Source organism: Eutrema salsugineum, unplaced genomic scaffold (assembly GCF_000478725.1).
Source record: "Eutrema salsugineum unplaced genomic scaffold, Eutsalg1_0 scaffold_12, whole genome shotgun sequence".
Lineage (NCBI taxonomy): Eukaryota > Viridiplantae > Streptophyta > Magnoliopsida > Brassicales > Brassicaceae > Eutrema > Eutrema salsugineum.
The window spans coordinates 5384741-5399874 of record NW_006256895.1 but is presented as its reverse complement, the minus strand read 5'-3'; the positions used below and the strand labels follow the sequence as shown (position 1 = coordinate 5399874).

General features: G+C 37.2%; 2 protein-coding genes across 2 annotated transcripts; both read left to right on the top strand.

Annotated features, from left to right (window-relative positions):
* The first annotated feature begins 4040 nt into the window (after window positions 1-4040).
* LOC112089135 lies at window positions 4041-11235 on the top strand. The gene is given in 5 exon segments (XM_024160113.1): window positions 4041-4259; window positions 8467-8619; window positions 8961-9119; window positions 10832-11135; window positions 11138-11235. Coding segments are annotated over 5 exon segments (933 nt in total).
* Window positions 11236-11555: 320 nt separating this feature from the next.
* Window positions 11556-13388, top strand: LOC18025511 (S-adenosylmethionine mitochondrial carrier protein). Its single transcript, XM_006408690.2, has 5 exons — window positions 11556-11971; window positions 12084-12202; window positions 12284-12362; window positions 12449-12682; window positions 12799-13388. The coding sequence occupies exons 1-5, from the start codon at window positions 11612-11614 to the stop codon at window positions 13120-13122; spliced, it is 1116 nt and encodes a 371-aa protein (XP_006408753.2). The 5' UTR covers window positions 11556-11611; the 3' UTR covers window positions 13123-13388.
* The last annotated feature ends 1746 nt before the right edge of the window (window positions 13389-15134 follow it).

Genomic DNA, 15134 nt, shown 5'->3' with positions numbered 1-15134 from the left:
TGTTTATTAATTGGTAGGCCGAGGAGAACGGAGGAGAACTACCTCCAATGATGAAGCTCTTCGAGACCACTCACCGGGAAGAGGGACGGGAGCTTTGTCGACGCTCGGTCCGAGGAGATCTACAATGCCGCTATGTAGCGGATCGCCGAGCGGGAGACCCCAGGCCACACCTGACGGTACTATCCAAGTACCGTTGACCGTCGCTGAGCAAGACCAGATTTTCGAAGAGGTATGATCTATTTCAATTTTTTTAAAGTTTATTATATTTATTACTTAATAAATAATTAACGTTTTCATTTTCCATTTGTAGGTTGCTCCGAAGAAGAAGGGCCGAACCTTAGGGATAGGCTCTATTAGAGACTGTCCTGCCGCCTCGGCTTCCGGATTTTGCACACAGGAGGATCCGAGTCATCTTTGCCAGGAGCTTGCTACGGCCAATGCTGGGATCACCACTCTCAGGCATGAGTAAGTGGCCCAGAAGCAGGAGCTCACCGAGATACACGATCTCTTCGACATCGTTGCGGAAGCGGTTCCGCAGTTGGCCACCGCAATCCGAGCGAGGCAACAGCGAGCACGAAGGGTTTTTGAGACCGGTGGTACTTCCGGTACTGGACCATCGGACCAGCAGACGCAGGGTCAGTCTTCGGCTCCGGTGCAGACGGGAAACGACGGTCCAGCAGTGACGGGCGGCCAAGATAGAGAGCCTCCTCGTGACGTCGATCTCAACCTCGACGATTACGAAATCACATTGTAGATTAGGTTTTTTTGTAAAAAACAATTTGTATTAAATTTTTTCTTTTATTTATAAATTATTTTCGAAATTAAATTTCAATTTCAATTGTTTTTTTCTATTTTTAATTTTTTAATTATTTTAAAAATTCATTAATTAAATTAAAAATCGAATTAAATAATTAATTTATAAATCGACGTAAATTCGTCGTAAATTTACGTCGATCTAACGTCGAATTATTAACGATGAATTTACGTCGAATATGAATTTATAAATCGACGTAAATTCATCGTAAATTTACGTCAATCTAACGTCGAATTATTAACGACGAATTTACGTCGAATATGTTTACGTTGGATTTACGTCGAAACTTTACGACGAATTAACATCGACAATTAAAAAATTAGTTTCCCTTAATTGAAATTGTTCGTCTCCTAATCGTTGTTAAATCGATGTAATTTTACATCGATTTTACATCGTTCTTATGATGGACTTCTTTCGTTGTACTTTCGTTGGAAACTTTACGTCGCGTTTACGACGAATAGTTTCCGACGATATTACGACGATTTTCCCGGGTTGGTAATTTTACGACGATTTTACGACGATTTCGGTTTTACGACGATCGTTTTACGACGATTTTTTTTTCGTCGTTAATTCGACGTAAATGCTCTTTTACGTCGATTTTACGTCGATATCTGCCGACGTAAAACCCAATCTTTCGATAAATGCTCATATCACTTTCACATTTAAAAACTACTAATAATTAAACCACATAACAAAACTAGCTCAAAATCCTATTCAATGGATATATATACAAGTAAATATTGATTGTGTGATATTAATATATGTATTGTTATCTAACTACCACCAATTTTATATATTTACATGTTTTGTTAAAGGAATTTTTTCAGCAATTTTAATTTAACCAAAAATTTTTAAATTAAATTTAAAAACAATTTAAAAACATTACCCTGCACAATGTGTGGGTTAATTCTTAGTTGTTACACTAACTAAGGATTATCCCGTGCTGTAGTGCGGATGAATTTTTTTTCACCTTTAATTAAGTAAAATAATTTTCCAAAAAAGTTATTTTGTAAAAAACAGTATTGTTATAAACTTTAAGATAATATATTGCATATCTTTTGGGCTGAATTTAAAAAAAATGAGTTGGTTCATATATGGAGTTTTTTTTTTTTTTGCAATGTTATCATATTGTATGATTCTTTTTCCCATATACGCATTCTCTCGTAGAATAGATTTTAGTTTTTCATATTCTATGACTACATTGTCATGTAAATTTTTTTCCCCATATATGCATTCTCTCATACATCACATAAATTATCCCATACAGTTATATGTAGTTTAGCATTTTTTCGGAGCATTTTCATATTATATGATTCTATTTCTCATATATGCATTTTCTCGTATATTAGATTTCTTTTTTAATATTCACATAATGATGATTACATTAATTGTCTCATAGATTAGATTTTAATTTTTATATTTATATACTGATGATTACATTGTCTCATAGATTAGATTTGATTTTTTAATATTAACATAATGATGATTATATTGTCTCGTAGATTAGATTTTATTTTTTCATATTCTTATAATGATGATTACATTGTCTCATAAATATTTTTCTCATATATACATTCTCTCATAGATGTCATAGATTACTCCGTACAATTGTCTGTAATTTAGCTTTTCGAAAGGTTATAATATTGTATGATTTTATTCTCATAAATGTATTCTCTCGTAGATTAGATTTTTTTTAGTATTCACATAATGATGATTACATTGTCTCGTAGATTTTTTTTCCCAAATATGCATGCTCTCGTAGATTTGACGTTTTTTTTCCTATATTCACATAATGATTATCATATTGTCTGATTCTTTATCTCGGATATGCATTTTCTTCTACATTATATTTTATTTTTTCATATTCACATAATGATGATTACATTGTCTCGTAAATTTTTTTTCCATATATGCATTCTCTCGTAGATCTCGTAGATTACTTGTACAATTGTCTGTAGTTTAGCATTTTTACGGAGCATTATCATATTGTTTGATTCTTTTTCATATATATATATATATGCATTCTCTCGTATATTATATTTTTTTAATATTCACATAATGATAATTATATTTTCTTGTAAATTTTTTCGCATATATGCATTCTCGTAGATTAATTTTTTTTCTTATATTCATATAATGATGGTTATATTCTCTCATAGATTTTTTTCTCATATATGCATTATCTCGTAGATTATAAATTTTTTTTTCTTAAAACAATTTCGACCCCTATTATTTAAGATCTACAATTTTGACCCACAAATTTTTCTATGGCCCAGTCATTTAATTATATAATATCTTACAAATCAAAGTTATTTTTGTAAAATATTTGCTAATATCCTACAAATCAAGGTTAATTTCTATAAATGTCTACTCAAATAATAATATAGAGATTGTAAACTATGACTCAAATAGAAATATGTGTTATTTGCTTTGTATGATTTCATTCATCTTTGTATTTTTATATTTTTGAAAGTCATATTTATTTATTTTTTACAATAGTACTTATTTTTTCAGAAAATTGGATATTCACTTCTAAATATCATTACTTTTTATTATATGTATGTTCAGTTATAAATATTGAAATAATTAAAAGGTTAATGTATATTATGTCCTCCCGATTTCACGGGGTTCAAGACATAGCCTTTCTAATGATAGAGATGGATTACATGCTCAGCGTGAAATTATAGGACAAATTATCTTGCGTACTCCTTCTGCGTTATAAAAATTCTCCAATTTCCTCGTCATAATAATTATTATGTTTTCGATTTATTTTAAAAGAAGAAAAAGAAAGAAAAGCGGTCAAATACTTAGGGGCCCTTAGTAAAGTTTCATATTTACGAACTCAACCACCAAGATCCACACTCAGTTTGTCATATCGGGTTGAATCCGAAGAAATCGGGTCCTCGGTCGAAATTGGGGTAACTGGTCAAACCCTAAGTAGCAAATCTACTTAAGAAAATTAAAAACAAAAAGATTTGTAATTTTGAATTCGACATTGTCCTCTCGTCGTCGTTGTCCTCGTCTAGTTTGTGTAGTATTCTCTGGACAACTACGAGTGATTTGCTGCTGCCTGTTTTGAATCAATGCTAAATCAGGTTCATTCGTCTTCGTCCTCTGATTTCTACGTTGTATTTAGACAACTTTGTAGAATTGAATTCGATTATGTGTAGAATCGAAAATCGATTTATATGTTTTCTATTTGGTTTGTAATTATAAAATAGGAGTCATGGATGGTATCGAAAGAGAGTTTAGTTATGCTAGACCAGAACTCTACTCAGATTCTGATTCGCCGCAGGAGAAAATGGTAGAAGAAGTAGCCGATTCAGACACGGGTAATAATCAGATAGTGTTGTGGCAGAACACTACTAAAACTACGGAAACTGAGGCTGAGGAGGAGGAGAACCAGCCATTGCCACCCGTGAGAATGTTCTTTGAGCAGCAGTCAGTACCATAATGCAATAAAGTTGGGAACAAGATGTTATATCCACAAAGCTGTTGCAAAATTGGAGATCCTAGACCTTGAACCCCATGAGCTGAGATGATTTAGAGAACACCCACAGTTCAAGCACGTTTAGCACATGCATAGGGCCATGCATGAGGACACAACACACAAGATGATGCGAATGTGGTTGTTTCTTCTTCGGACAGCAAACACAAATAAGAAGAGGGAAGCTTGGTTTGTAGTGAATGGAGTACCAATTTGTTATCCCCTTAGAGAGCATGCCCTTTTGTGCGGATTAAACTGTCTACCGTACCCAGAGGACTATGAGAGCATAGGAAGTAATTCGTTTAAGAATAGAAATTTCCAGGAAACCGTCTCCTCCCTTGCTGCTGTTGAAAAAAAAAGCTAGAGTGGATGCAAGGGCTAGATCATCCTGATCGGTTGAAGATGTGTGTCACCTACTTCTTATCCTCTATAATTAGAGGGAAAACAAAAACCGGTAAGGGAGCACCATCTGTTGACCCCTTATTCCTGAGGATTGTGGATGATCTTGAGGCTTGTAAAAGGTTTCCTTGGGGTAGGTATTCCTTCGATGTAAATATGAAGGAGATTGAGCACACAATAAGGCATTTCAAAGGGGTCGTCGAAACAGATGCCTAGACATTTCCAAGCTCTGTTACCCACTTGGAGGTATGTCGCATTATAAGGAATTTATGTGTAATTTGTTGGGTTATGTGTAGTTGCTAGCTTTTCAGGCCATCCCATGACTGAAGAACAAATAGAAAGAAGATGATAGAGAAGCAGAGAGGGATTGTCCCCGGATGTGCAGGCAGAAGTTCCAACCATTCACCCTAAAAGGTTTCACTTTGTCGGAACTCTATGAAACACTGCGTAGCACTAGGGTCATCGAGAGTATATTGCAACCATCCGAGGATGAGGTAATTATGCTTGCTGGAGTCATGGAGAGGAATGAAGAGGAAGATGTCAGTGATATCGTTTCTGATAATTGGACGAAGCGTTTAGTTGAGGAAAAAAAGCCAATATTCTAAAAATAGAAATGCAATATGGATGTTGATGCCCGAGATAATAAGGAGTGGGTAAATGATGGGATTGCGGGCCTAGTGTTGTTTTTTAACAAGCCCGTTGGTCCTCCAAAAGTTTTAAATTTATAAAACCCTAGTGTCTGCCAGTGCACAGATGTACGTTGTAGGACTTAGGGTGTCGATCCACAGGGAGGATGTCTAATCTGCGAGAAACAACCAACTGCAAAGTAAGCAAAAGTCATAAACCGATAAAAGTTTTGGGGTTTTTGGTTAAGATCCTAAACTAAACCTAATCTAATATTCACAAGAAATAAGATGCAATGCAAGATGAATTGTTAAAAGAACATCTAAAGCATATCGACTCAAACTAAAGACTCTTAAACTCATAGGTGGCGACTTAGACTTCTTCGGTTTACTCTAATCGATGTATGATCGCATTTCCAATTAGCTTCCGGGCGATTTATCTTCATCTATTTCTCGGAATCGCATTTCCAATTAGCTTCCGTGGCTCTGATCGATCGTAGGATCAGAGAATAGGTCATGAATCTACTCTCATGCTTTATGAACAACTTAGAAGAGATGAGATTCAGAATATGGTCTAGAACAATAGAAATCCTAATCGATATATATGCTTCTCGATATCTTCAAACAACTTGACTCTCTGGGACTAATCTACATGATGCAATTAATAATGAAGGACATAGAAGAATGCAAAAGAATGAAACAGAAAAGTTAATAAAATAAAAAGGAGAAATAAAAATGGATCTGGGGAAGAATCCCCATCTCCATTGGCCTACCCTAGAAAAACAGAGTTTGGTGGCTCGAAATCTCAATACAGGAGCGCACACCCGTTTAGGGCTGCTAAACAATGTATTTATAGGTCCTAAGGTCTTCCAGGTCTCATTTAGGGTTTTTCTGAAGAGAAATGGCGAAGTGGGCTTTGATGTTGGGCCTTGTGGCTTGTCGTAAGGTCCACTGGGGGTGAGAGTCTTCCAGGGCAAATAAAACATGTGTTTCCCGCGGGTGAGAGTCTTCCGGGACTGGTGAACTGGGTCAACTTGTTCTCCATGTATCTTTTGATTGCACCGTTGGATCTTTGTGATGTAAAGTGCTATGGAAATCTGGTTGTCTCCTCGTGATTTCCTCCAAATTTGAGCTGGATCAGACGGTGGGAAGGCCTCTATTGAATCCCGTTGGTAAATACGGGATATGATCCACTCTTGCAGCTGAAAAATTTTTGAAACCTCCGAAGGTACTGTGAAGGGGAGTCTTCAACTCATCCCGACACTGTGACATCCTATGGGTCTGTAGGCCATTTTTCTCTATACGAACTTTCAATTTAATTCAATCCTTAGCCGCTCACTCAAACTCATGGCCTCATCCGTTGAAGGCTCTACTATTTATTATTGTTGTTGCTGAAATTTGAGAAAAGTGATCAGGTCGACATATCAGTCAAAGAACAAAGGCTAGTCGTCTGGGTGGGGCGCTCTCTCTCCTCTTGGCAGCCTACTTTCTTTTTGTTACCAAACTTTCAACGGTCTGAATCTGAGCTAAAAAAGTGAATTTCTTCCATTCTGCCATCATTTTCCCTAATATTCCTGAAAAGAGCCTTGAAACTACAAATACATGGAAATCATGATAAAAGTTCCTAAAATGATTAAAACCTTTGAAAAAACATTTGAAATCAATGGTGAAAATAGGTCAAAATTGGGTGTTATCAACTCTCCCAGACTTGAGGCTTTGTTTGTCCTCAAACAAAACAATATCAAATCTGGAAAAATATCATTCAACAAAAGTGAGAGGGAACTCAAAAATATCAGCAACCATACTTCTAAAACCTTAATTATAGACAATGCATCAATCAATCAAGTCTAGAAAATTCTCACCAAAATACAAACATAACTAGTCCGTTAATCCGTAATGCAAAAATCCACACACTTAGAACTAACTTTCAGTCAACTAGCTCTTAACATTCATTAAAGGTTTCAGTGGTTCTCATCAAAAGGATATTAAACAAGGCATTCAAGATTAGGTATTAAAAGACTTTTTAATGGTAAGGCTTGATGTGTTTAGGGTTACCTTTTTATGGAGAAACAGGACATTATGCAAAACAGCAAGAGAGGATGGAACTGTAAATGGCCCCATAGTTTCAGTCACATTCTCCTTGCTTCAAGATTTCTGATCTCCTTTCTTCAAGTTCTCCTTTTAGTTCCTCCCTATTAGATTTTTTTCCAGGTTGTGAATCCATAACTCCATAAGTGAATACCTATTATCTTGCCTAAAGTGATTTCGGCTTCTAAGACTCTTTTACGCTTTTGGTTTCCTTTCCTTTCTTTCTTTTTTTAGGTTTTTTTTTTTTAGAAAGGGGAAACTGCCTTTTGACTTGGAGTCTTAGGGAGCACGAAATTTACCTTTAAGAATGAGCTTTTCTGACGCATCACACAATTTCTGGCACACTCCCTTCTGGTCTCTTTTAGTCTTTCTCTTGAGTGACTGAAAACTATGTTGTTCCTCCCTCTCCGGCGTTTTTTGCACATATCTGTCAAACTAGACTTAAAAGAATGCAGGAGGTTAGAACATAAAGGTTTGGGTTAAGGGTGTGGTACAGCTAAAGGTGAACTGGCCATCTAGGACAACAAAGAATGGTAACGATAAGGTAAAGATGTCCTAGATGTATATCATGATGCCTTTTTCAAACCATTGATGAGAAAATTAGATGTGAAGATTAAGTCTAAGTAGAATGAATAGAAGTCCTCTGGTGGGATTTCGTAGTGTAAGTACTCTAGCTACCGCCTAGTCTTTTACTAAACCTAGTCTTCATGAATAGAAGTCCTCTGATCGCTATCATCATCGATTTTATCATTATTCCCTCAAAATGTATTTGACCTTTGAAAACACTTTTTGAAACTCAAAAGACTTTTGAAAAGTTTTAAGAAAAATCGAAAAAAATGATAAATTTTAAAGAAAATGCAGAATGCAAGGGCTCATGCAAGAAAAGGTGGTTAGAAAGGAAAGAAATCCTCCCTCAGACTTAAATCACACTGTCCCCAGTGTGAAATAAATCAGGCAAGGCTGAGAAATAAAGTATGTAAGAATTTAAAAGATTAAGGAAAAGAAAACTTACCTGGTGTTAGTGATTGATTGTGAGATGGTTGTGGAGGTGGTAGGATGTTGAATGGTGGACTATGGATGGTGCGGAGTGGTGCTTGATCAAACTTGATGCTAGGGATCCACATCAATCCACTTTCATCAAGGTGGAGGTGGAAATGGCCAAGGGTGGCCAGCTGGTTCTGGCCGCGGATGAAGACATCCCGGTCGCGGTAGGACTGATATACTCATATTTTGTCATGTTAGGATTGCATTTTGTCCAAATATTGAGTCTCATGCATACATTTAGCTAGTTTTATTAAAGTTTGTCTTTGGTTCTAGCTTTGTTTAAGAATTGCATTAGGTCCTAGAGTGTCCTGCATTTTTGGAGTATTCTCAGGTCATTTGGAGACTTTTGGGAGCAACTTGGAGCTGGGATCAACGAGGAACCCTCACCTGTGTACAGCAACTCGGACAGATGGTTTGGTGCCGATGAGATCCCTACTTTGATCGCGTGAGACGAAGGACTTTCACTACGATTCAACCTCCGGTATCTTCACCAAGAATCAAGCAGAAAGAGTCTAGTTTCCGTAACACTTAAAATCAGACGATTTGGAGCCGTGAGCTAGGAGATATCGCCACCGGAAGGAACACATGTCTCCCGGCCCGATCAGGACTTACGCGATGCGCCTCAAAGAACCGACGAGACGGGGGCTTTGCCGACGTCATACGGGTTTGAGCCCTTCACCAAACTTGGAGCTAAGGATGTCATCTGGTTTTTGGAGTTGGAAGATCAAGGTTCGGACCAGTGAGTAAAGAGTTATGAAGGATTTGTTGCAAGCGGTCTACATTCATATCGAGAAGGAATACATTTGGCCGACTTTTGGAAGTGCAAATCCCGAAGAATTGTCGAGATGCTGCACCGACTGAATCCTGCTCGGTATTGATCCCCTGAAGCTATCCTTAACGCCGCACCGAGGTGAGTTCAGACGGTGTAGTGTCTCGGTGTAACCAGTCTCAAATTGCCGAAGCAATATCGACGTCCTGCACTAGGCAAAACCACCTCGATACATTCTCGAACCAAGACGTTTTTGTGGGCCTTTTTGGGGCCAATACCTAGTTTTTCCTAGGTTGGCCCATCAAGAAACCCTACCTATATATATGTTTTAGACATTATCCAGCAGACTAAGCTTTATTCTCTTTGTTTCCTTGCCTCTTTTGGAAAAGACCTAGACTTTGTAAGAGAGATATTCATTTTCTGAGTTTGAATCAAGAGAGTACTTAGTATTTAAAGCTGAAATCCATCATTATCTATCATTTCCATCTTCATCTTCCATCCCTTTGTGAGTTTTAATCAAGAGAGATCAAGGATATTGTGTTTAAAGCTGCAAATCCATCATTATCCATCTCCATTTCCCATCATTAATCATGCCAATCTACTCTACTTGCAAAGTTTTAAGAGAGATTAGTATGATTAGTGAGTAGTTTGCTTAATGAGGTTCTAGATGTGTAGGTTAGGGTGCTAAAGTGTTAGATTAGGAGTGCTTAGGGCTAGATTCATTGATTCATCTCTCTAAACAGCTGTTCTCTAGGCTAGATCCTTGCACATCATAGGCATTTCATGCACCAAAAGTGTTTGATGAAATGCCTGAAAGAGCTAACTTAAGGGTTTATGTTTTAAATGCCATGGGAATGTTTGTTTGAAGCATAAATGACATATTAGAACTGTTTCTTAATGCTCAGTAGTTCATATTTCACAAATGAGAATTTGGTTTGAAAGTGGATTAGTGTAGAGATTAATGGCTTCATGAGAGGATTAGTCTAGATTAGAGTTCTAAGTTGAAATGTTTGAGATCATGTGATTGCTTGTTATGTCTTTCTGTATAAGATTCAGTCTTCTTGGTTGAGAGATTGTTTGGTCACTTATTAGGCTTGATGTATTATGCTTGTTGATTGCTTGATTATATCTAATGGTTGTTAGACTTGATTAAGTGATTAGCAAAGGGATTATTGTCATGGGAATGAATTAATATGATTAAGAAGCCTAGACTAAAGAGTAGCAAGTGTTGCATTATGTTCTTAGCATCATGAATCAATATCTAAAGCATCCTAATCAATGATCACATCTAGAGGTTTATCTTTCATCATTTGCTTTATCATCATTTCGTTTGCTTGCTTGTTTAGTAGTTCATTAATCATTTCTTGTTTGTTTCTTGTTTATGCTTTCTTGTTGCTGGTTTTACCAATCTCATCTTTTATTCAGCTTGACTTAAGAACTTGTCACATAAACTAGTGTCTAGCAAACACACATTTGGATTGATACCCTTTGTACTACAAGTGACGAAGGGATTGATAACCCTTATTAAGGCCTTGAAAACCTCAGTTATCAACGAGAGAATAAAAATTCCTCAAAAGGGTATTTCAAAGTTATTCCTCAAATTATAGGTTCAACCAGGATTTCTCGACAACCATATTCCACTTAACCGTAATTCAGTTGATACTTTCAGAATTCCAAAGTTTAAATTTGCTTACGAGTTTAAAGCTTGAGATGTTTTGAAAGAAATGGAGCTGACTTCACCGTTTAGCCCTGGAGGTAATCTAACCGAGATGGTTGATTCGTCTTCCAAGGGTGACAATCTGTACGTCTCAAACATTCTTCATAAAGCTTGCATTGAAGTGGATGAAGAAGGAACTGAAGCTGCAGCCGTCTCTGTTGCCATCATGATGCCCATGTGTTTGATGCAGAAGCCAGATTCGTAGCTGACCATCCATTAGTATTCACAGTGAGAGAAGACAAGAGTGGAGTGATTTTGTTCATGGGTCAAGTTCTTGATCCTTTAAAACATTGATTGAACATTAAGCATTCAATATATTTGTTGCATTTTGTGTCTATTTTTGGTTTTTATGAAATTAAGGTTTGTCTTTTTACTGCTATGTGTGAAAAATAAAACTGATTCTTGTCAAGAGAGTTCCAAGATTGAAGGTTTCTCACACATTGAATTTTAAAACGCCGTCATTTCGTCGAACACCTTGTAGGCATTAATGTTTATACTAATACAATTTTTAATTCTTACAGAGCACAAATAAACCTGTCTAAAATCGAGAATAAAACCACAAGTTGGATCTTAACACAAACGTTGACTAACTCACAATTAACCAATGACGGAAGCAGATGAAGAACAGGTTAGTTTACAACGTTTATCGATAGATCGACTGGAATCAAGAATGGCGGATAAATCTCAGAAGAAAAAAAAAGTATCACCTGAATCTCGACTAGTCTCTCTTCTCAATGATTTGTTTGTAAACTCTCAAAATTTCGACCATTATATACGCAAAAACGTCTATGCTGGTCGAGAATATTCGATCGATACAAATTCAGATGAGTATAGCTTTATAGGCAGCTTAAATTTTGCAAAAGTTGGACACTTTACTTCAAGATCCAACGATACAGCTCCTTTGAAAAAATCTGTAAAACTCAGTCCAAGAGTTGGATTAGATGTTGGTCATCTTCTCAAATCTGCATTAGCAGGAGGAATCTCATGTGCTTTCTCTGCTTTTCTAATGCATCCAGTGGACACTGTAAAGGTAAAATGATGTCTCGCTCTGACTTACTTCTTGTTTAGTTCTTATGAGATTGTTTCTCATTACTCATATTTTTCTTTTTTTTGCTACTTCACTCGGCCATTTCAATCATAAGACACAAGTTCAAGCATCAACAACAATGTCCTTTGTGGAAATTATGTCAAAGATTCCAGAAATTGGTGCTCGAGGTTTATACAAGGGCTCGATTCCCGCGGTTGTTGGTCAATTTGCAAGGTTATCATCTCCTTGTGATCATCATTGGTTTTTGCTTATAAGCATCAACGTGATTTGGTCTCTTGATTTATGATTTTTCAGCCATGGTTTACGAACTAGCATATATGAAGCAAGTAGACTAGCATTACCGCTCGTTGCTCCTGCTCTCCTCGACATCCAAGTTATTAAAAGCTCATATTCAAACTTCATGCTACATTGTCTTTCGCCATGTGATTTGTTTTATTGGGTGGAATCTTGATTCTGTAGGTTCAGTCAGTTGCGTCTTTGTTGGGGACGGTTTTGGGGACAATACTACGAATACCGTGTGAGGTGTTGAAACAACGGTTACAAGCCAATCAGTTTGATAACATTATGGAAGCTACGATTTCAACATGGCATCAAGATGGGCTCAAAGGACTCTTTCGTGGGACCGGTGTTACTCTTCTACGCGAGGTTCCTTTTTACGTTGCTGGTATGGGACTTTACAACGAATCAAAGAAGGTAGGTATTGTTAACCAAGAAATTTCTGACTTTGGCCGATAATCTCCTCGGCCTAGGGACCATAACATGTTAATAGACAACTAAAACATAGACATGGCTGGGTTTGAGTTTTAAAGCTGGTGAAGAGACAATTAGGGAGAGAGCTGGAGCCGTGGGAGTCTATCGCAGTTGGAGCCTTGTCTGGTGGTTTCACAGCTGTGCTAACGACACCATTCGATGTGATTAAAACGAGAATGATGACGGCTCCACAAGGCGCAGATTTATCGATGTGGATGGCTGCTTATTCCATTCTCACACATGAGGGTCTTCTTGCTTTCTACAAAGGCGCTGTTCCAAGGTTCTTTTGGACTGCTCCTCTGGGTGCCTTAAACTTAGCTGGCTATGAACTTCTTGAAAAGACTTTGATAACACCTATAAATCAACCAGTGCATAGTGACTGACTTTTTTACTGTAGCACTACAGGTAGCTACGAGTGGACTTTTCATTTGTTCACGTGTATTGATTCTGCCATCAAGACACGATCCATGAAACCAAGATTATCAAACATCACATTTCACTGGGGCTGACATGATCATTAGAAGGTCTCCCTTCTCTTTTTGTATTTTGTATTTCTTGCCCTGTGGTGTATTAAGTTAATGTAGCGATAGAGTTATTTAAATATTCGGACCAAGGATCTATGAAAATACTGTGAAACCCAAGGGGAATTGGTTTAATTTTGTTTTCTCGGTTCAATTTAATTTTTATTCTAACTCAAGATTAAAGACTTTATATAAACCCACTTTTCTCCAGAAAATCGTATTTTTCTCTTTCTTTTCACGACATCAGCCTCCCATCTGGCCATCTCTCCCTGCGACTTCTCTTCTTCTTCTCTCCATGCCGCGCTGCTGCTCCTCTCCTTGCCACACCTCCCTCTCCCTCTCTCTCTCCATCCTCCTTCCTCGGTGTCTCCTCTCTTCCTCTCTCTTCTTCTCTCTTCCATCTCGGCCTCCTCCTCTCCTTTTCGCTCTACTGACTTTCAAGACCATTATCTAGCGAACCGTGAAGATCCACACGAGTATCTACATATCAAATTGAAGCCTCGAGTCTCAGCTTTATGTGAAGACCGAGTTCATGCAGATCGGAGATCGGTGTTAGGAGTTACAGACGTTTCTGTGTCAAGAGTCAAATCTGCTTGAAGATGAATAAATGTGGAAAAATGTATCTACATTCAGAAAGGAAAAGGTGAGAGTCATTTCTTATCCAACTCCTGCATTATATGAGTTAGGGTGTAGATTAGTCTTTTCTTAAACTATGACTGTTAGTTGTGTTTTAGGATTGACTGTGTATGATCTGATGTGATGATATTGATTAATGATGATGATGTGAGATATGGTTGATGTTATGTGATGAGTTAGGTTGCTAGAATTGGGTTGGAAAGTGATAAAGAAAAGAATTATTGATTGATGTTGATGTCATAAGATGTTTGGTCTTGTTTGGAGTCTTGAACATGGAAGTTTGTTTGATAGGGATTAACAAACGGTCTTACTTGAATTAGATCGAGTAAAGTAATCGTCACAGGATTTTCCTGTGGTAAGAGATTACTTGCTGGGGTAACTGTGTGGTGCCAAAAAGGCCAGCAGTGACCGTTGCTTGGCGGTTAAGGCGATCTGCAAGGTCTGTATGACTAAATAAATGACATATGTGAGTCAGCATATCACGGATGGCAAGTCGATCCCCCTATCCAGACATGAAGGCTAGATCGGATTCCATCCTCTGCAGAGCGTTTTGCTCTTGTTTGGGAATTTAAGTATTTGAATTGAAGAACTGAAATAAAGAACATATGGTGGTTCATCATGCCTCGTCAGTGATGTAGTTTTCTATGCCTCGTTAGCATGATGTGGTTTTCCCTATTTTGTCAGTAGGATGTGGTTTTCCGTGCCTCGTTAGCATGATGATGAGTCGACAAAGTGAATTGACGGAAAAAGACTTAGTAAACTGGTTGAATGCTTTCTTGTTAGTTATTTAATTTAGAGTTATATGAATGAATCCTGTTTGAGCTTGTTTTAGGATTAAACTTTCCTAATCTTTAATTCATATTTTGTTGAAAGTGATATTGGGCCTCCTATGGTTCACCTCACTGGGTAATTCAATTACTCAACCCTTCTTTTCTCTTTCAGGTTAACACTAGATCTAATATTTAATGTTATTGTTGCTATACGGGCGTTTTCGATCTTGGCATTCCTGCTGTTCCAATAGAACAATTTGGCATCTGACCAAAAGCGGTTAGATGACCGATTTAACATGCCTAATTCCCGGTTATCTCAGAAGATACAGGGTTGAGATGTTACAAATACAACATAAATAGTCATCGACTCTTTTAAAGATGAAAATTTGATATTCAAGAAAAAAGAGTTATTTTCCTTTATTTGTGTGTAAATATGTTTCCTAAAACTTGATAGTAGACGTAGAAATT

Coding starts and splice junctions, on each gene's coding strand:
- LOC18025511 (XM_006408690.2), top strand. CDS start 11,612: ATGGCGGATAAATCTCAGAAGAAAAAAAAAGTATCACCTGAATCTCGA. Junction 12,363..12,448: donor CTGCTCTCCTCGACATCCAA/GTTATTAAAAGC, acceptor TTGATTCTGTAG/GTTCAGTCAGTTGCGTCTTT. Junction 12,683..12,798: donor TTTACAACGAATCAAAGAAG/GTAGGTATTGTT, acceptor TGAGTTTTAAAG/CTGGTGAAGAGACAATTAGG.